At 35.8% G+C, this 22,933-nt stretch overlaps 3 protein-coding genes across 4 annotated transcripts; 1 reads left to right on the top strand and 2 right to left on the bottom strand.

Annotated features, from left to right (window-relative positions):
- Nucleotides 1-819: 819 nt before the first annotated feature.
- LOC139778458 (uncharacterized protein F21D5.5-like) lies at nucleotides 820-4,692 on the bottom strand. Its single transcript, XM_071716390.1, has 4 exons — nucleotides 4,310-4,692; nucleotides 4,155-4,216; nucleotides 3,933-4,066; nucleotides 820-3,852 (listed from the first exon to the last, which is right to left on the bottom strand). Exons 1-3 carry the CDS (start codon nucleotides 4,580-4,582, stop codon nucleotides 4,063-4,065), a joined length of 339 nt encoding a protein of 112 aa, XP_071572491.1. The 5' UTR covers nucleotides 4,583-4,692; the 3' UTR covers nucleotides 820-3,852; nucleotides 3,933-4,062.
- Nucleotides 4,693-7,565: 2,873 nt separating this feature from the next.
- On the bottom strand, nucleotides 7,566-16,266 carry LOC139778456 (uncharacterized). Of its 2 annotated transcripts, none has more exons than XM_071716387.1 (9): nucleotides 15,944-16,266; nucleotides 10,687-10,835; nucleotides 10,271-10,360; nucleotides 9,644-9,703; nucleotides 9,523-9,564; nucleotides 9,399-9,440; nucleotides 8,187-9,317; nucleotides 7,979-8,073; nucleotides 7,566-7,901 (listed from the first exon to the last, which is right to left on the bottom strand). In XM_071716387.1, the coding sequence occupies exons 1-7, from the start codon at nucleotides 16,110-16,112 to the stop codon at nucleotides 9,198-9,200; spliced, it is 672 nt and encodes a 223-aa protein (XP_071572488.1). In that variant the 5' UTR covers nucleotides 16,113-16,266; the 3' UTR covers nucleotides 7,566-7,901; nucleotides 7,979-8,073; nucleotides 8,187-9,197. The 2 variants fall into 2 exon arrangements, with proteins under 2 accessions (XP_071572488.1, XP_071572489.1); XM_071716388.1 differs by having other exon boundaries at nucleotides 9,270-9,317; nucleotides 15,944-16,265.
- A 37-nt stretch (nucleotides 16,267-16,303) lies between these two features.
- Nucleotides 16,304-22,018, top strand: LOC139778457 (uncharacterized). Its single transcript, XM_071716389.1, has 6 exons — nucleotides 16,304-16,647; nucleotides 16,934-16,998; nucleotides 17,182-17,398; nucleotides 17,917-18,084; nucleotides 19,367-19,463; nucleotides 19,629-22,018. The coding sequence occupies exons 3-6, from the start codon at nucleotides 17,215-17,217 to the stop codon at nucleotides 19,861-19,863; spliced, it is 684 nt and encodes a 227-aa protein (XP_071572490.1). The 5' UTR covers nucleotides 16,304-16,647; nucleotides 16,934-16,998; nucleotides 17,182-17,214; the 3' UTR covers nucleotides 19,864-22,018.
- The last annotated feature ends 915 nt before the right edge of the window (nucleotides 22,019-22,933 follow it).

Raw genomic sequence — 22,933 nt, 5'->3', positions numbered from 1 at the left:
GAAAACAATTGCTTCCGTTCAAGAGTCACATCAAGAAGCTCGACAAAGTACTGCTTGGGAGATACGTGTTTTTAAAAATACAGATAAAGATTCGCACTGTGCAAATGCAGTATTACAATGCTTATTGCATTTAAGTATTATTAGAAAAAAATTGCTTAATATTGATAAACAAGATGATTTAAGTAAATTAGCACAGCGATATGAAAATAATATGGAAAATTTGAATACTGATGCAATACGGAAAAGTTTAGAAGAATACTTTTTGATTAAACGAGATGCCGTCGAATTTCTTACTGATATTTGTACAAAATATGATTATGTAAGAAATCTGGTAGAGCATCAAGTTACTTGTACTAGTCGATGCAAATCATGTGGTAATACAAAAGTTATTACTGATAACAATATAGTTGTCCCAATTTCTATTGAAAATTTAAAGAAAAAATGTGATCTTAATGATTTATTAAAGACTACATTTTCACATTGGTGTCAATCACATGACAAATCATGCGAACATTGTGCAGGAAATGATATAATGTTTAAAAATGAATTAACGTTAACAAAAGAAATAGTTATTATTCATTTAGTTTTGTTTTCATTACAAGATAATAAAGTAATAAAAATACCACAGAAATTTAATTTAAATGGCATATCAACAGCTAAAGTATCAATAGCTAAACAGCAGTATAAAGTAATGAATGCTATATTTCATGATGGTTCATGTATTGAGAATGGCGATTATACAAGTATGTGTAGAGAAGGGACATCTTGGACTAAAATTGATGATAGAAAAAAAAAGATTACGAAAGAAGAACGATGGCCTACAGGTGCTAAAAATATTTATATATTATTTTTACAAAAAGTTGATAATAAAAATTAAGCAACAATTATCAAATATAGATACACATTTTACATAAAAACAATGTCCAGCAATGTATTTTCATGATTAGCAGTGATATTCTAAACCAAATTCACTTGTATTTTATTACATATTTTTTATGTGGCATCAAACATGTCTCTCATTTATTAATTTACATATCAATGATTATATTTTAAATAAAAGACGATAAAAGTGGTGGTGAAATTTTTTTACTTTATTAGCATTTATCACGTTAGAATGCGATTATGTCTTATATCGCAAAATATATACAGGATATAAAACTAAAGGTGTTGCAAACTATTATTTATAAAACTAAGCAAATTATGAAATTTTTGTTTCCTTAGAAATAATAGCTTGTAACACCTTTAGCTTTACAACCTGTACATACTGTTTGTAAGATATACTCTTTATAAGGCTGGACATTATAGACGCGCGCGCTATTTAACTTTAATATTTCACTGTTACTATTACACTATTAACCACACAACTGTCAAAATATGCTATGACAGCCGATCATGAAGTAAGCACAAGAGAACTAAATCGCATTGCGGAAAAGCGACAACAATATTTCGATAGATTCGAGTATGGATGGCATGCCCTTTTTAGAAGAGGATGCGTAACACTACAAAATGCATGATATCAGTACAAAATTACCTTTTTAAAAAAAAGGTAAAAAAAAGGCGCCAAGTACACGCGCAATGTATGGTGTAAATCCAAAAATCTTAAATAGTAGTAGCTTTATTTCTCCCTAACAAAATAATTCACAAAATTGCGTCATCTAATTTAACCCAAGTGATATGTACCTAACAAAATAATTCACAAAATTGCGTTTCTTAACGCAACCCAAGTGATATGTATTTTAAAAAAAGATGTGAAATCTTTAAATTGCGCCAACTACAAAGAGAATATATATATATTGCTTTGAAAAATAATTGTAGTGCAACTACTCTTAAAAAATAAAACAAAATTGTGTTACCTAACTCAACCCAAATGGTATGTATTTTTGTATTCTGAGAGTCTTTCTATCAACCCAAGTGGTAGTAGTTTTAATTCTCCTTGATAAAATTATAATATTACAAAGAATTATTTTAATCACAAAGAATTAAAGAGGTAACATTATAAAATAAAAATATTTAATTAAAATAAAATAAATAAATTTTTTTGTAAAAAACTTGGCGCTGCTTTTTTAAGGTCAATCCAGACAAACTTGCATAGGCATATGCATAAGCATATGCATAAAGAGATGGATTGGTCTATTTCCTTTTGCACATATATATGAACCAATCAATTTCTTACGCTTATGTTTATGCGCTATGCAAATTTGTCAGGATAAAGCGGGGAACACAGACTTTTGCATAACGCATAATACGTAAGGTCCATACATATGTGCATAAGGAAATAGACCAATCAATTTTCTTATGCTTACGCATTATGCGTTGTGCAGAAGTGTGTGCTCCCCGTTTAAGAGCCTCCTCACAAAACTCTCGTATGATAGCATAGCGTAACGTAACGTGGATCAACGCACAAGAAACGTATCGGTTAGAGCCTCCGCACAAAACTTTCGTATGGTAACGTAACGTAGATCAACGCATAAGAAACGTATTGACGTATAACGCCATAACCGATACGTTTCTTGTGCGTTGACCCACGTTTCGTTACACTACATTGCCCTACAAAAGTCTTGTGCGGAGGCCCTAAACCTTAAAAAAGCAGCGCCAAGTTTTTTACAAAAAAAATTTATTTATTTTATTTTAATTAAATATTTTTATTTTATAATGTTACCTCTTTAATTCTTTGTGATTAAAATAATTCTTTGTAATATTATAATTTTATCAAGGAGAATTAAAACTACTACCACTTGGGTTGATAGAAAGACTCTCAGAATACAAAAATACATACCATTTGGGTTGAGTTAGGTAACACAATTTTGTTTTATTTTTTAAGAGTAGTTGCACTACAATTATTTTTCAAAGCAATATATATATATTCTCTTTGTAGTTGGCGCAATTTAAAGATTTCACATCTTTTTTTAAAATACATATCACTTGGGTTGCGTTAAGAAACGCAATTTTGTGAATTATTTTGTTAGGTACATATCACTTGGGTTAAATTAGATGACGCAATTTTGTGAATTATTTTGTTAGGGAGAAATAAAGCTACTACTATTTAAGATTTTTGGATTTACACCATACATTGCGCGTGTACTTGGCGCCTTTTTTTTACCTTTTTTTTAAAAAGGTAATTTTGTACTGATTAGCATATCGCGCAAGAATCATCGATATCTAAGTAAACAATTAATCAAATATATACAGTATATATGCGTACATCTGGATTAATCCGAAAGCTTAGTCTCCATCTTTTGAAACATAAAATAATTTTATGCCACAACAGTGAAGTGCGGAATATTAAATAAAATGCGCCATTTAACAATAACTTCTAAGGTAACAAGTTTAATCTACGGTGACCTAAATTTAAACGTGAAAAGAAATTAAATTATTTTAATGAGTTCTCGAATCGTCCCCAATCAGAAATAGACATGAGTCACGTAGAAACGAATTTCCTAATTCGTCTGAGTTATTCGATACAATGTTCTAGTTTAAATGTAACACTACTTTGTAAAATGTTAAGTTTTATTGTTTTCTCTACTCTACGATCAATATAACAATCTTTATAAATTTCTTTCTAAATAAAAATATTCTACACAATCGGAAAACTATTTTACAACATGAGTAAAGAACGAAGTCAAAAAGCGAAATAATCAATTTTGACGCGATTAAAGGGGATCATCAATGGCGATTGTATTAAACTCCAGTCCATACTGACTAAAAATCGCGGATTATGCGTGAAAATTGTAGAGTTTCTTGACAACTCTTATGTACAGATGGATTCAAGTGTTTCTGGCTTCATTCATCTGGTCCCATGCCTACTTGTTCAGCATGTCCGTTCATTACCAGTTCTTCAGTAAGGGAAATTAGCTTTAAAAAATCAATTAATTTCAATTAATTTGCGCATCTGCAAAAAGATTCTCGAAGATTGGATAATAATAACTACTTACCTCATAATTTTGTATCATAAAATAAATATTTGCATAAATATTAGTTTGAATGCGACCTTCAATCTGAATTTGGGCAGCAACTCCCTTTGAGGAACAATTTTGTACCACATTGTAAGCTTCTGTCGACCATTTACCTGCAAAAGAGTAACATCAAAGTATAATTACATATCCAAAGATAAATAATTTTGAGTGTAAAGATGTATATATCTAAAATCTACTTACACGTAGGAGTTGATAATAATCTCGTTGATTGAAATGTGGCTTGGATCAGTCAACTCGCGAAACTGTAATATAATAATAAATCGATTAGAATTTTCGGAAACATTACTTCATACGATTCTTTCACACGATGACGGTTAATGTTAATTTTCGATTACCTTATTATTACGTTTCGCGTGTTCTATACTTGTCGTCATGACGAAACATCTGACCGAGACATTGCGCTTCTTGGCTATCTCAATATATCTCTTTCTCGAAGCTGGATCAGGATTGGTATTGTCTATAACTATACTTTTTCCTTGATTCAAGTATTGTTGGACTGCAGCAATGCACTTCTGCCAGCTGCCTAAAGTGTCTCTGTTGACGTATCCGTATTCCTTCAGATAATTCTTTGCAAAATGCGATTTTCCGGAGTCTGGACTGCCGACCATAAGTACCACCTGTTAATGGATATCTATAAGCACGAGGAAAGAGCGGGCCTCTGTTCACATTTGACGTTCACAATGATATTCGTGTTATGCACGATGCTTCTGTCGAAACCGAGGAATCACATGCCGGAAAAATTTTACTTAGGTATTTATCATTAAAAAAATACTTTGTATAATTCTCTTTTATGTTATTTCTCATTAGATCATGGTACGAGAGGAACAAACACATTTTTCCAGCGAGTAGATGGGAACCTTTTGATCCAACGAAAAGTTATGACAAGTATACAGTATCGGATAAAAATAGGAAGAAAGATAAAATCTGATAAACTTAGATTCAACAAATTGTCCAATTTCGTTTAAAGGATTTAGATTCAAAGGACTGTAATTTAGTAGAGCTACATAATCGAGTAAATGAATTAAATATTATCACATAACTGAATGAATTTGAATCTGAATCCTTTAAACGAAATTGGACAATTCGTTGAATCTAAGTTTATCAGATTTTATCTTTCTTCCTATTTTTATCCGACACTGTATACTTGTCATAACTTTTCGTTGGATCAAAAGGTTCCCATCTACTCGCTGGAAAAATGTGTTTGTTCTTCTCGTACCATGATCTAGTGAGAAATAACATAAAAGAGAATTATACAAAGTATTCTTTTAATGATAAATACCTAAGTGAAATTTTTCCGGCATGTGATTCCTCGGTTTCGACAGAAGCATCGTGCATAACACGAATATCATCGTGAACGTCAAATGTGAACAGAGGTTCGCTTTTTCCTCGTGCCTAATCGCAATATTACATACATTAAAATAACATGCCAACATTGTGATATTGCTTCATAAGTTTTATCACTTAGTATCTTTACCTTAGTTACAATAAAATCGTAAAACGTAAATGGTGCGGTAATATAAGAAAGATCCTCCTTGACATACATTAACTGATCTACCATTACTGTTTTAAGCTCGCTGAATTCACGCTTCAGAACTTCTAAACATCTCTGAAGAAGCTGATAGATAGAATTACCTGTATGTGAAAATTTAATTTATGCAATAGAACATTATATATCACGCCAATGTTACTCCAAAAGTGACACTGGAGTATTTTAATAACTTAAAAATTCTCTAAATCACTGAGACATTCACCTTTCTTCATTATAACACTCCGACGATAGCCAGATCCATCCCAATAACTGAATGTGATCTCAATTTCTTCTTCCTTCAACGCGTTCTGCTTTCTAGCCCATTCTTGCCTCAATTCTTCCTTAAGTTTATTTTCCTCCTCCTTCCTTTCCCTATCTGGCAAGAAACTTGTATCTACATCTGGATTTTTCTTAATCTTCTTAATCGCGAGGCCATCAGATTGCTCATTTTCTGACTGCGGGGATTTTTCGGCATTGTCTTCATCCAGATTAAAAGACAAAGCTTGAATCTGTCTCTTCTGTTTGTGCTTTTCTTTTCCTGCTCTTTTTCACGTTCCTTGTATCAAAGCATGATATGTATGACTAGATGACATTCAGAGCACTGGGCGAAAATCACATAACATTCAGAGCACTGGGCAGAAATCACATGTATATATGTATATAATCACGGCAAACCGCATATATAACATCGTGTTATTTTTATTACATTTAGGAAAATTATTTCATATTAACTCAATAGGCGTTAAACTTGCATACATAGGGAGCTTTCCAGCAAGTGACACAAGCCGACATAAACGTCGTTCTATCTTTCTTTTTTGACAATGAGTAACAAAGACAAAACGATACCTGTGTCGACTTGTGTCGCTTGCTGGAAAGCTCCCATAAGTGAATCTCGCGTTTTATGTAAAATTTTGTAAGAAATCGGTAATCTAACCTATACTACGTTTACGCGAACGTTACTTAATTCTGTAGTAACTTACGAACGATACGATAATTCCTCCGCATAAACGGGAGATTTTATAGTAACTACGATGATATCGTTCGTATAAGTTACTACAGAAGTAATACTCACGTAAACGTAAACTATTATTCTTTGACTTATCAAGAGTTGTAAACTATTATAATTCCTGTCACATGCACTTAGTAGCGTAAAAGAGTCACGGTGCGGTTTCGCTTCGCGTCGTATAATAATAGGATAATTACATGTAAATAAAACAATTACCTTGAATGAGAAAAAATATTAATCGTCGCGTCGCGTAAAAAGTCACGGTCGGTCTCGCTCCGCGCGTACTTGACGTGGGACACTATACCGTGTTATAGGTTATAACTGACAGGTGACAGCGCGCTAAACGCACTGTCTGCACTGGTCTGCACTCGCGCAGTACACACACGTATACATATGTGCATATCGAAACTGGCGATACTAGCACCGCCCTGGTGTCGAAAAAGTGAAAGTGACGCGACTCCAGCCAATGAAATGATGGCATGGCATGAGAGACGTCGGCGTTAGGAGGAGTATCTTAATTAAAAATTTTTACATTTGGACTTTGCGTCGCAATATCTCCGCTCGTAGGGAATATTATAAGAGGCGTAGCGGAAATATTATAAGAGAAACCCCCCCCTAATTCGACCCCAAGCTATCGATTAAGCCTACTTAGAACTTGATCCGTTCACTCGTTATCGAGATCTCAACATCTCGAGTACTCGCAACTCGTCGCGTCGCGTAAAAGAGTCACGGTCGGTCTCGCTCCGCGTGTACTTGGCGCGAGACACTACCGTGTCTCTTGATAAAATACTAATAAAATACGGAAAATTTGAAATAGTGATAAATGAAAACGAAATGAAATGGTACTATTTAAAAAAAATACTACACTAACAAAAAATACTCTGAATTTATATGAATATTTATTCCAATTTTCCTAATATATAATATTTAATTGGAATTAACAATATTTATTTGACGTAAAAATACTTATTCGATTTAAAATATATCCTTACCCATAATTAATAAATATTTATTACTTTTAATAATTATATTAATATTGGTTTGAATAAATAAATCGTTAGGAGTACTGGAATATTTATTTGAATTTAATTCAAATTTTTTTAAATGCATTATAAATATACACAGTTACGTTAAATAAAATATTCTGTTTTATTGTAAACAAATATTTTTTACCTTCACATGCACCAAATTTGACTGGATCTAATTTTGGACAAGCTTTTTTTCCTAATTGCTTTTTATTACTCTCGAATCCTGATATTGTACTCGTTAATAAAATTTCGAGATCAAAAACTAATGTAAGTATGCTACTAGCACACTGGCGTGGACTTTTTGCAGTATTTAACAAAGTACTGTATCCTGCTTCATGTATCCACTGGTCTCTACCAATGTGTATCTGTAATAAAAAAATATAAATATAAAATTTTTCTAAATTCGAAAATTTTATACATATTTAAAAAAAACTTTATTTACTCTTCGACAATTGTCGCTAGTGCGAAGAGTTCCAATCGGTGGATAGTTGTCTTCATAAAGAATAGACTCTCTGGTATGTAGTTTTTCTACCATAGCTAAGAATTAATACACAATACTTTTATTATACTTAAAAATTTAGAATATATTATGTAAAAATTTTTATAGAAAAATAAAATATTTTTTATATCAAAAAATAAATTATCTTTACCATCACGCTCTTGAAATTTCTCGATTATCGTAACTTGAAGATTTTCATTCAATTCTCTTAGTTTTCTTAATTCGCATGTCTGTTCTTCTAACTTTTTTCTCATATCAGATCTATTGTGTTTTATTTTTTTATTTTCTTTCTTCAGTTTCTTTATTTTCTCTTTTACCTTACAATTTTCTTCTTTTAATGTTATATATTTTGAATTTAATTTGTCAAAATCTACCTTACACTCTGTGACTGGATGAACTTTACATACAGTCTTTATCTAAAAATATTTCTTGCTAAATAAACAGCAACATTTAAAAAAATACAAGTGTAAAGTTATTCATTAATTTATTTTTAAGTTACAAAAAGCTTTGATATTTAAATAAAAAATCAAATAAAAATTTTGCATTACGCCATATTATTGTATCACGATATCAATAAGCAAATTCATGCTTTGTAAACATTTTATACGTAAATTTTTGTTTCCTCGAAGAAGAAATTTTAAGATGATAAAATAAAAAGTGTATGTAACATTATTAACGCAACTTTTGAGACCCCAAGTTCCCATAAAAGTAATTTTTAAATTTATACCTATATTATTATATAGGTACTTGTAATTATTAGTAACATATGTTTTTAAAATTATTTATAATGTATAGAACTGCATAGGATTAAAACTAATGTATAAATCATTTTTACCACAGCTTTCGCACTCGATTTCTTCTGAGTAACTGATTTATGGACTTTTATATTGTCTGCCTGTTCACTTTCATCTCGTAGCAATTTTTGTATTTTACGTGTAGGTGAGAAACTTTTTGTACACAAAAGATTTTCTTGTGAAAAATATGATTATTTAAACGAAGTTTGTGATCGTACAAACTATATACAGACTATATCTAAAGTTCAAACATTATTATAGCAACTGTCATATAAAAATATATAAGTAATGAGCTCCCTGAAATTGATAATATGATCGGAAAAATTTTACAACTAACAAAATAACCCCACAAATGTTCTTGATTACTATTAAAAAAATAAAAGAAAAAATTCAAGCAAAAAGAGACCTTCAACAGTGTCAATTAAAGTATTACAACATACTTCGACTTGCTCATCCTCTTCAGAAATACACTCAAATTCTGATGAACCCTTAAAATTACAAATCTGTTATTTATACTTTTAATATATTCCGTTACTATTGCTTATAATAATTAGCATTCATTAACATACCTCTGTTTCGTATGTTTGATGTACATTTCGAGATTTTGCAGTCTGTAAGTATTAAAATACAATTTTACATACGTATAACTGTTCTAAAACAGATGTAATGTCCGGAATTATTGTTGTACGTTACCTCAATATTTTTCTCGCACATATCAGTCAAAGATTGAGTATTCTAAAAAAATTGTAATTTTTATAAATATATATCATTGTCTTTTTACAGTGACGTATTTTGTTATAAATGAAGATATTACCACATCTATATATATTTCACTACTTTTATCTTCCAACAACTTATCTTGAGTATCAGATACCTAAATTTCAAAGATTTATATTTCAATAAATATTTATTAGATTACAGAATCAACCATTATAAAAATTTTAAAAAATATTATTTTACAAATATGCAATCTACTATCACGTAATTATTGATTTCCTAAAATAAATGAGGTTTAAAATCTTGTGTATTTAAATTAACATGGCATCGGATCTAAAAATGGCTCAGGAATTTACGACTCAGATTTTTGTCATCTATCCACCCCTCGAAGATTAGGCGGAACTTTTGAGTATATTTTGCAGATTGTAAGACTTCGAAATTCACAAATAAAATTTATAGGTCTATCACTATTTAAGACATTTGTTCAGTTTTATGAAGTAATTATTCCTTTTAAAAAACTGTTTTTTATTATTTTGCATTAATAATGATTGTGTTAATTGTGGTTTTAATTTTCAATTTATCATATATTATTTTATACCAAATCAATAAATCGTTTGCTTTATCTCTTAATATATGTAATTCTATATAAAGAGATACATATAAAAAATTACTTCCATGTATGATAAATTTTGTTCCAAGCATAAGGATATATTATATATTTTACCTCTGTATGATTTTCCGTCAAAATTATATTTGTCTCATTATAATTATACTTCTTCAGCTTTTTAGTAAGTAGTTTCTCCAAATTCGAGTTCTACAATTATTTATTTATATTGCACCATAACATTACGTGAATTGAAGTTGTATAAACATTACTTAACTACAAAATACGAATTTATCAATAATATTTTTAAAATTAAACAAGATAAATAAGGTATTTACAACAGATCTTCCGTAGGTACAAAAAAGTTACTTTAATGAAACAAATTTTATTGTATGATTGCCATACAATATCTGTCGTAATATATATTATATATATAGAAGGAAAGATCTGTCGAAAAGGTCTTATTCCTCTTGTTTGAATTTAAAAATATGTATACTAAATTGTGTTAAAATTGAAAAAAATATATATGGGCTTACATCCTGATTAATTAACGAGCTTTTTGATCTCTTCAAATTATTTCTTCCATTGTCTGAATTCTCATCTTCTGGCGCTGACTGTAACAGATGTGAAGGTACACTACATGTTCTTTTTTTGGCAATCATTTCTTCCATCTCCTTCTTGGAATCTAAAAATCAGAAGCATTAGTATTTATGTTTGAGATCACGAGTGCATCATAGCGTGCATCGGTCTCGTCAAATGAAAGGGCACAATGCGCGTGCCTTCTCTGTATTGTAAGTTCATCGTTTCAATAAAAATCCTAATCCGAATATGTAAGTTCTGAATACTTTGCATTATAACGTGGGCTTCTCTAAAGGCATTTCGCAATCGATACCTTTCAAGACGTTTCCAAAACGCTGTTTTCATGTCCTTGCGCGATGGAGAAACCCACGCTATAAACAGTCACCGGTGTGACAAACAACAACATTGCTAACGGCCGGTTAGCAATGTTTCGGCTCGCGTCGACGCGATGCGGTGACGTAGGCAGCCGATTGCCAATCAGGTGCGACTCAATGCGTGCCATAGCCCTTTGCCGCCAATCACAAGGGAAAATCGGAGGTCACCGACAACGCTTCGAAACAATTGGTTATTGCGAGAAGAAGCTCCCGTATAAAAGAGCTTGCTTCGTCGCGCACCGGGCTCTTTGTCGAAAGTCCATCGCCCAGAATCTCCACTCGCTAAACCGCTTAACTACGCTAGCTAACACCGCCGTATACACCGCTTTGAGTTCGCTCTTCGCTATCGCGCTTCGCGAACACGTTTTCACCACCGCTGCATGCCGTACTAACATCTGTGCGCGCGTTTACGGCTTCTTGCTTTGCTAAAAGTAAAGGAACACTGTATCCATTGTACATATTGAGACTTTATTGTAATATACTTATTTTATTGGACTTATACGTATTTGATTTGTGTGAACCGCTTTCCTCGTGGTCGTCTTCCTCGCGCCATTAAACGCGCATCCGCGCACTCTCGCACATTTTCTGGTCCTTCGAGCCGGATCATCGCCGGCAACCGCGATCGGGAGTGCCTAAAACAGAAGACACCATGAGTCTTGACCAGAGCGCCATGCTGAACAGCCAACACGAACTCTTCGTACGCATCTCCAAAGCCGTCGACAACCTGAAGAAGATGGGTCAGGCGAACATCACCCTCTCTGCCATCGAGACTCGCATTCGCCTCCTCGACGACCATTGGGCCAAGTTCGAGAGTCAGCATGACCTCGTTCGAGCCTGCTACAAGGACCGCTACGCTGAGAGTGAGTACGCCAAATTAGACTCACTCGACCAAGCCGAGAGTGCTTACGTGCTTCAGCGTAGCGTCCTGTCCGAACTGGCAAACCGCTACAAAATCGCGTCATCGTCCACGTCTTCCACGCTGCCAGAGCAGGGGGGCGACCGCACGTCGAGAACCTCGCTGCCCCGTATAAACTTGCCGAAATTTTCGGGTGCCTACGAGGATTGGCCGTCCTTCCGCGATCTCTTTCGGTCGGTCATCGGCGACAATTCGTCCATCTCGCACGTTGAACGGCTGCATTACCTTCGCTCGTGCCTCCAAGGGTCAGCTGAAAATTTGATACGGTCGTTAACAATCACTGGCGAAAATTACAATCGCGCGTGGGCGATCCTCTGCAAACACTACGAAAATAAGAGGGAGCTGATACGCTCCAACTTCGCCACGTTTACCGCCGTGGCGAAAATGAAAGCTGCCACCGCCGATGAGCTCAGCCGCGTCCATAACGCTGTCATTTCCGCCGTCAACGCTCAGGAGAGCATAGGAAGACCCATCGACTCGCACGGCATGGATCTGTTCAACCACCTCGTCGTTGAACTGTTCGACTCGCGAACGCGTCTGGAGTGGGAATCCTCCTCGGGAGACTCCTTCGAACCGCCGAGTCACGACACTCTGATGAACTTCATCACAAGACGTATTCTCACGTTGAACGCCGCGAACCCGAAGAACACTGTCACAAACTCAAGTGAGCCATCACGTTTCGCAAAAGCGCACGCCGCGCAGCGCACTGAGCCTTCACAGTGTCCACTCTGCACCGAAAGGCACTCACTCATGGGGTGCCCCGAATTCAAGGCCAAGTCAGCCAGTGAACGACTGTCAGTGGCCGAGACCAACAAGCTGTGCTTTAATTGTCTCGGCAACCATTTGGTGGCACGGTGTCAGTCCACCAGGAACTGCATGACGTGTAATTCGCGTCACCACTCGATGCTCCACGACGCATACGTCTCCGAGCCGCAACCCGCCGCTGAAGTCAGCGCGCTTTCCGCCGTCGGAAAGGCCGACGACCGCAAAGCGATCCTCCTCGCGACCGCGCGCGTGATCGTTGCCGACCGTCACGGAAATCCACACGAGGTTCGAGCTCTCATCGACCAAGGCTCCGAAGTGTCGATCGTGTCGGAGTCCCTGGTGCAGCGGCTGCGCCTGCCGCGATCGCGCACCCGAATGTCGATCTTCGGTATTGGCGGCTCACAATCCGGATCCACTCGGGGCAAAGTGTCGTTGAGTCTCACGTCTTCGACCACCGGAGCCGCGCTCACCGCCGTCGCGTTTGTGCTTCCGCGTCTCTCCCTGTACCAGGGCTCCGCGATCAAGTGCAGCACCACGTGGCCTCATCTGCAGGGACTTCCGCTAGCCGATCCTCGTTTCGCCGACAACGATCCAGTCGAGCTGCTTTTAGGCGCTGAGGTGTGCTCGACCATCCTGGAGGATGGTCTCCGCCGAGGCAAACCGCAAACGCCGGTCGCGCAGAAAACAATCCTGGGATGGATTCTGTCAGGGGGCTGCGGCGCGACCACCCTCCTTGGTCACCGTAGCTCACGCCAAGCTCACTCCGCTTTCGTCACGCTCACTCCCGAGGAAGAGGAGTGCGAGCGACACTCCGTGCACATCCACGAGCGCACATCCGCTGGCCGGTACGTCGTCCGACGGCCGGTCTCATCACCGCCGAAGAACCTCGCCGAAACCCGCAAGTCCGTTGACGATGTCGTGCCCGGAGAAGACCCGGTCGACGACGCGATCGCCGTACAACCCGACCTGCGCGAACCCTGCACGGCGGGCGGGCTCCCACGTGAACTGTCCGCGGCCGCTTTGGTCACCAACTTAACGCGACACGCTCGCAACACTTTGAGCCTGTCCACAGCTCCAATCCTCTGGACCACAGGGTCACGCATCCCGGCGGAAGACAGGCGTCGTTCAATCCGCCGTCGGGAAGATCGAACCGGAGACCGACACCCTCCCTCGAGGCTCCTCGCTACACCGTCTTCCACGCTACACCGCGCGGTGTCTGCGATGGCGACGCACCACCTGCCGCACCGACGATCACTGTCCGGACGATCAGGCGCGGACACTCACACCGGCAGAACAAGACCAGGCACTCAATCCACTACTTGGAGGAGATCTATGCCATCACGGCCGACCGCACTGTGTCACCCCGCAGCCAACTCCTGGGCGGCTTCCTGGGACCACCGACACCACCACCACCGTTGAGGATACGTGAGCCACAGAAAACCACCCGGTTTCTCGCGTATCTTTTCTCGCGTTATTACTGTCCGCTTTCTCGCGCGTTTATCGCTGTTCATCTTCGTACGTATATTTCTGTCCGTCTTTTCGCGATATTACTCACTTATCGCGTTTCACGTCGTGTCGATTCGCATTTATCGACTTACCGGTTGCACTTTGTCAGGTGCGTAGCCAACGCTTAATTGCTCATGGCCTTCTGCCACCACGTCCTACGATCACGGTGCACTAAAATGTTCACTTCACCGATCACTGCACCCACGCGTCACACGGTAATTCACTCGCGTACTTACTCGCGTTTTCGCTGCTTACGATGCGCCCGAAATCACGCTCGCGGCGAAACACGTGATCATTGCATGCTCCGCGTGTCGTCGCGCAGCGCCGTCGTGCCGTCGCTCGCGCGCGCCGCGATCCATCGCGCCCATCGATAATAAATCAATGCAGTTACCGCGACACCTGATAGGCTTCCGTTTCCTGTCCGTCTCGTCACGTAAGGCCTAGGCGGGCGGGAATGTTTGAGATCACGAGTGCATCATAGCGTGCATCGGTCTCGTCAAATAAAAGGGCACAATGCGCGTGCCTTCTCTATATTGTAAGTTCATCGTTTCAATAAAAATCCTAATCCGAATATGTAAGTTCTGAATACTTTGCATTATAACGTGGGCTTCTCTAAAGGCATTTCGCAATCGATACCTTTCAAGACGTTTCCAAAACGCTGTTTTCATGTCCTTGCGCGATGGAGAAACCCACGCTATAAACAGTCACCGGTGTGACAAACAACAACATTGCTAACGGCCGGTTAGCAATGTTTCGGCTCGCGTCGACGCGATGCGGTGACGTAGGCAGCCGATTGCCAATCAGGTGCGACTCAATGCGTGCCATAGCCCTTTGCCGCCAATCACAAGGGAAAATCGGAGGTCACCGACAACGCTTCGAAACAATTGGTTATTGCGAGAAGAAGCTCCCGTATAAAAGAGCTTGCTTCGTCGCGCACCGGGCTCTTTGTCGAAAGTCCATCGCCCAGAATCTCCGCTCGCTAAACCGCTTAACTACGCTAGCTAACACCGCCGTATACACCGCTTTGAGTTCGCTCTTCGCTATCGCGCTTCGCGAACACGCTTTCACCACCGCTGCATGCCGTACTAACATCTGTGCGCGCGTTTACGGCTTCTTGCTTTGCTAAAAGTAAAGGAACACTGTATCCATTGTACATATTGAGACTTTATTGTAATATACTTATTTTATTGGACTTATACGTATTTGATTTGTGTGAACCGCTTTCCTCGTGGTCGTCTTCCTCGCGCCATTAAACGCGCATCCGCGCACTCTCGCACAATTTATATATAAATATTTTGATAATGTTCTATTCTTACGCATAAAAACAAGTACTATAATGTATTATACATTATTAATTATAGTAAAAGTATAGATTTAAAAAAATGATATTTGATTTATTATAATATTTAGTAAGAGAGAAGCTGCATGCTCTATTATGACATAAGACTTTTTGTAAAAAAAAACGATTTTAATTTTTCTTCAGATATATCATGCATATCCTGGATGTATGTATCAAGGATGACTTGAGGACGACTTGTACTATATCTAGCTGGGACATATGTGTATATTGTATATGAAACTTTTAAAACTTAATACTGTTAATGTATTTTTATTAACATAAAAAAAACAATAATATTATGTACATATACGTACCTGCTAATAACAAAACTGTTGCTGGAAATACATTTTCACCCTGTGTCACTAGATATTTCATTATTCTTCTATGTGTATCTTTCTTAAAATTTTGGATACAAAAAGTTGAAACTACTTTTTTCTTTTCTTTTAATGGACCCGATACAAATTTCACATAAGCATGATGCATTTTGTGTTGTACTAATAAAGCAACGTGAAATCCTAAGTAATGAAAAACTATCACGCACAAGTTTTGTTCTGATACACACGGGTATACCGAGACACGGGGCGGTAATGCAATATGCAATCGCAATTATTCCATGAAAAAGTGAAGAAAAAACGCGCGCCGTAATGATCACCTTCTGCCGTCGCAGCCGAACGAAGTTCGCCGAGCAGCAATGGATCACGTGATCGAGGCTCTCCAATCCAGTGGCTGCGTTCGGGAGCACGCTATCAGCGCTAAAGTGTCTCCCGCCCGAACGCACCAGTATCCCGAACGCACCCAGTATCAACACAGTTAACCTAACCGCAAACACAGGGACCTTTGACCACAACATTTTTCAGCGCAATAAACTTGTATTTTCGAGAAAAATTAGAAAATAGTGCGGATCACATGAAGGTATATATATACCCGCAAAAAGAAGAGAGAGCTGCAGACGCAGACGTGTGACATATACGGAATTTATTTTATCATCGTATTTATATTATTTAATTGTTCGAGCAAGGTTTGTATAAAACTTTTTATATGTTTTAGTGGCTTTCAAATCAATGCATGTATATAAATTATGTTAGGTGTTAAAAAAAGTATTCTAAAAAATATATATATAAAAGTGCGTATATAAAATAATAAATATTTTGGTAAACTAAAAATAATAAAATAAAAAATGAGCAAAAGTAACTCTAACTTTCTTAACCTTTGTAAAATTTTATATGAAAATGCGAGTTTTGTATTAAACAAACATAAATATAGGTATAAGTGCAATATTTTTATTAAAGTTACTTTGTCCACAGTGAGAGAACGACTACGGTCTGCGCATAAGCGGGCAAAGTGGAGATAGCGTGACGCGCTACTAATTGTAAGTGTCGTATACGGCTTTCTATAGGAATTCTGTGGGCACGGAGACCGGCGCGAAACGGACGAGTTTTCATCCGATTCGTGCTCGTTCTCTCGTTGAACAGAGTATAGAATAGAATTTTTATTTGTATAAATTTCAAGTAGTTCTTCTAGTTTCAATACTAAATGTATGTTTTTTATTCAGGTATTTTTTAGTAAAAATAGTGTATTTAATCCAATGAATGATTCATCAGAAACTGATAGTGATGGGATTAAGCTATACCCAGAAGTACAACCAAAGAAAGTTAAACGATATAATACAGGACTGTATAAAAATTACAAGACTAATTATAGAGATAAACAATGTTTTCGTACAATATCAAAGTGGGACACTTTGGGTCAGAGACAACATATAACAGCAGGTAAGAAAAAATACATTTTCATAATGTCACTCTGGTTATATATAAGTGATCAGACGCAATTATTATAAACAATAATTCTGTAAAAAATTTCGATTAAAATATAAAAAAGATATAATCTGGTATAATCCAGTTATATATAGTCAAAATGATGTCAATATGACATTCGAAAACCGTCGTTTATCTTCACTTTCCCTGTTCTACCTGGGGATCGATTTTGTGTACTTCCAAACTTAGTGAAAATTACAAAAGTGAGCGAATTTATAAGAATGTTTATAATTTCATTGGTTAACACCTGGTGAATTCGCTCACTTTTGTAATTTTTCACTAAGTTTTGAAATACACAATCGACCCTCTGGAATACAAGCAAAATTCGGTATTATTTGTGTATAAACATATTTCAATTCATCGATTAATTAATTATTATATATGCATATATGTGATTTTGTAACCATGTTTCATCCCAATAATACAAAAATTGGAGTTCTTTTAATTACCTCTTTTATGTCTGTGTTTTACAGAAAAAGTAAATGATGAAACTGAACTGCAACATAATAGTACATATGATAATCAAAGTACTGCAAAAAATGGAGAGATAGTTGAGAGTCAAAACAGCTGTAATTATGATGGCGTAAATCATATGCAATTGGAATATTCAGAACATGATTGTAGTAATCTTGAAAATATAAGTGAGTATATATTGTATATTGTAACGGAAGGCAATGGCAAACCACCGAGAGTATGTCTTGCTAAGAGAACTTCTTTTAAAAAATCTAGCCGTTCGGAATCGGCATTAAACTGGTCCATATACAATGTGTCTAATCTACGTGCGCAACACATGTATATGAAGAGAAATCACCACGCTCGGTCACGAGTAATAGGACTGAGGATGGATATTGTAACAATTTTGGTTATATTAAAAAGTGTCGTTGTCCAACATTTAAAATAGTAGGCAATTTTTTAGTATATTATGAAATATTGATTAATAATCATTTATAACAATTTTCATTAATAATAATAATTGCTATGTAAAGACGAATATAATATTCTAAATAATTTACACTTTGTTCTACTAGTCTTGAAGTATATAAAGCATATTTTATGGATTATTTTATGTGTTACTGTTGAAACATTTTATGAAGCATTTATACGTATTAGGCCAGTCAAATTAGACCAAAAAAGGCTTCTGGTATGAAAGTAATCCGAACTTTTTTATTTCTTTTTAGGCGTGTTGGGGGTGTTTAGAAAAGCTTATTTTTGAGTTGTCTCATGAGACCCAGAGCTTTTTGAGGGGGGGAGGGGGAACTAATTTTTGACGAATTGTAACGGAGTCACCGCTCATTTTCTTCGTTTTTTTCAAGCCCTACAACTTTCTCAGGAGCGAAAAAGTGCTATCTATTAATCGAAACGAGATAAATGCAAACTGCGAAAATTTTATTTTTCGGGGGAACCAAAATTTTCGTTTTTTCGCAATAACTCGGCGAATGTTGATAAAAAATGAATGACTAACCCCTCAGCTACAAAATGAGGGGTTAGTCATTCATTTTTTATCAACATTCGCCGAGTTATTGCGAAAAAACGAAAATTTTGGTTCCCCCGAAAAATAAAATTTTCGCGGTTTTTTGCATTTATCTTGTTTCGATTAATAGATAGCACTTTTTCGCTCCTGAGAAAGTTGTAGGGCTTGAAAAAACGAAGAAAATGAGCGGTGACTCGTTCCGATTCGTCAAAAATTGGTTCCCCCTCCCCCCCTCAAAAAGCTCTGGGTCTCATGATACGACAACTCAAAAATAAGCTTTTCTAAACACTCCCAACACGCCTAAAAAGAAATAAAAAAGTTCGGATCACTTTCATACCAGAATGTCTAATTTGACTGGCCTATATCCCTGATACTGAAATCGCTCAATAGAATAATTAATTTTACATAAAATTAATTTAATATTTTTAATAAGTACATTGCATACTTTTTAGGTGATATATGTGACGAAATCAATCACAGCTTTGATGATGATCAAAATTTAAATTCAAACAGTGATGAAAATGAAATTAGTGACAGCGATTGTATAAGGTACTTGAAAAATAATTTTTCTTTTAGTTTTACCACTGTTTTTAAAAGCTGTATAATAATTTTGCTTTATAATGTTTGTAATTTACTTTTCTTAGTAATTTAACATCAAAATAACATTTAAATATTCCTTCAAAATATTAAAGTATTATGATTTTTTTTATGCAGTTCAAACAATCATGATACTGATGATGGATGTTATGATAATGACAGTGATGATAACTCAGAAAACACATGCAATGATAATGAGGCATTTGATGACATCATTATGTTTGAAACATCTCAACTGACCGTGCGAGATGTTATGACATTAATTATGGCATTCTCATTACGGTTCAAGTTATCAGATATTGGCAGAGAATATTTAATCGATATGATTAAATTATTAGCAGGGCCTGCATAAAAAAAAATTAATATATCTAAATATAGGTTCCAGCAAACATTTGATCCTCCAGAAGATAAAATAATATATCATTATTATTGCGATATTTGTAATAAAAAGATTATATACTCTGGATCTCATGGAAATATAATGAAAAAAAAGTAACTTGTTTGAACTGTTCAACACAAACTGAAATAAATATTAATTCAAAGAATTACTTTATGTCAATAGATCTAACATATCAGTTGAAAATGTTATTTAAAAACCAAGATATAAAAAAAGAAATTCTACAGTTTCAAGATTCAATTAATGGAAACAAATCAAAAGAATCAGTTGGAGATATTTATGATAGCGAGCAGTATCAAAAAATTAATAATGAAAAGATGTACTTAACGTACAATGTTAGTACCGATGGGGCGCCATTAACAAAAAGTGGAAAAAGAGGATTTTGGCCACTTCAAATACTTCCAAATTTTCTACCGCCTAATAGTAGGTCTAGGTTTATTCTTCTTGCTGGAATGTTAACAACAATAAAAGAACCCAACTGTGATTTAGGTAGCTTATATTTTTCAAAATTCAACGAAGAAGCATTGCGTTTATATGAAGAAGGCATTGTAACAACAAATTTGAATAACAGAAAAATTGTCGTCAAATTTTGTCCACTAGCTTTCTGCGTAGATTCCGTTTGCCGGCCAATTTTACAAAATAGAATACAGTTTAATGGCTATTACGGCTGTTCATGGTGCTACCACATTGGTGTTTACATTAAGGATGTTTCAGGAATAAGATATCCAATGCAAATAACTGATCCAGACTTAAGAAGTCAAGAAAGTTACGTAAAAGATTTGGAAGTCGTAACTTCAACAAATAAAATTTCAGAGAGAGGAGTAAAAGGTAATACTTCTGTATCAATAATTCCACAAATAGACATGATTTGGTCCTTTAGTTTCGATTATTTACATGGACTCTTAGCTGGTGTAGATCAACAAATTTATAAACAATGGACATCAACGAAAACGCAAAATAATTTCAAGCTCAGTAATTTCGACATAAAAGCTATTGAAAAACGTTTATTATCCATTACTCCCACTCATGATATACACAGACTTCCACGATCATTAAATCGTGCCAAGTGGAAGGCTTCTGAGATTAAATCTTGGGTTCTGTATTATAGTTTACCGTGTTTGGATGGAATTATCAAAGATGAAGCTTTAGAGCATTATTCTCTGCTAGTTAAAAGCTTTCATACATTGTTAAAAACAAAAATTAGTCGAAGAGAATTAGTGGAATGTGAACGTGACCTGTTGAAATTTACAGGACTCTACGAAATAATGTATGGAACTAAAAATATGACTTTTAACATTCACAGTTTGTTACATGTTGTTCATTCAGTAAAGAAAACTGGTCCCCTTTGGTCAAATTCAACGTTCTCTTTTGAGAGCAATATTTACCAATTAAAGCAGTTTGTCAATGGGTCAAATGGGATGGATAAACAAATATCGAGGAAACACTTACAAATGTTTCATTTCAAAACAGGGAACGTTGAATATTCTTCCGCTGAGATTCAAGATTTTTGTTCGAATTTATTTACATTTAGGAGGTTGTCGACATATTTCGATTATGGAGAAAATGATGTACTGTTTGTTGGGAAAAGATCTACTGAAATAATTGACGGAAAGGTTTATAGAGTGTACAAAAAATGTATATATAAAAATAAAGTTTTGCATAGTATTAAATACATACGACCCAAACGCACGAAAGATTCTGTAGTAAAATTGGAATCTTCTATTTTTGGACAAATAGTAGACATAATTAGTATTGACAACAAATGTTATTTGAAAATTTCAAATATTGACTTATTTGAAGACGACCCTTTTAAGGTACTGCATATAAAAAAAATTAAGTCAGAAAATTTCGAAAGATGTAAAATTATTCCTATTACAGATATAAAATCAAAAGTTATGCTTGTAAATGTGCGCAACAGTAGATACTTATGTGAATTAGCGAATGACTTTGAAACGCAATAAGCCAATGGAAATCACTTTCATAAGATTATTGTATGTATACATATATATATGTAACTTTTAAGTGCTACGCCGTGCTACGCCAGATATCCATGTTTTGTAAAAAAATGTAAATAAAATATGTGTAAATAAATTGAATTTTTTATTTAAAATGTATGTACTTAATATTGCTTATCATTGTTACTGCTATTGTAAATGAAATACTGATTCACATAGCTACTTTCATTACCCGATTAAAATGGATTGACATTAATACGATTGAAACCGATTCAGTCGGATTTAGATGAATCCGGAAATATCTCATTAAAACTGATTCCGGTGTTGTATTAAAATTTCACGATTGATGCGGATTTAATCCGATTCACATAGCTATACTTTCATTATTCATTACCCGATTGAAATGGATTAACCGTAGATACGACTGAAACCGATTCAGTCGGATTCAGATAAATCCAGAAATATCTCATTAAATCCGATTCCGGTGTTGTATTAAAATTTCACGATTGATGCGGATTCAATCCGATTTACATAGTTACATTCATTACCCGATTGAAATGGATTAAGCGCAGATACGACTGAAACCGATTCAGTCGGATTCAGATAAATCCGGAAATATCGCATTAAATCCGATTCCGGTGTTGTATTAAAATTTCACGATTGATGTGGATTCAATACACGATTCAGGTGGTCACTTATTCACCCGATTAAAATGGATTGGTAGTTATACGATTGAAACCGATAGCGATGGATTCAGATCAATCCGGAAATGCCGAATTGAAAACGATTCCGATTGATTTGTTATTAGAACCGATTCACTTCCAATCGGGCATCCGATTAACCGGATTGAAAACGCATTCATTCCGATTCAATTTCACCAAATTTAATACGGAACCAATCGGATTTAATCGGTCATTTTCAGCAGGGAATGGCATATCTATAATAAACGATGTATTATAACTATTATGAATAATGTAGTAAGAATGTAGTAAGAATACTTCTATATAAATTACTCATAAGCATTAAAAACTGTTGGAGGTCGAAATGAACTTGCGGCTACTATTAATTAT

Source organism: Temnothorax nylanderi, unplaced genomic scaffold, assembly GCF_030848795.1.
Source record: "Temnothorax nylanderi isolate EJ_2023f unplaced genomic scaffold, tnyl_v1.0 TNYL_tig0184_pilon, whole genome shotgun sequence".
Classification (NCBI taxonomy): domain Eukaryota; kingdom Metazoa; phylum Arthropoda; class Insecta; order Hymenoptera; family Formicidae; genus Temnothorax; species Temnothorax nylanderi.
Note: the sequence above shows the minus strand (reverse complement) of the source record. Positions and strands in the feature narration are given on the sequence as shown.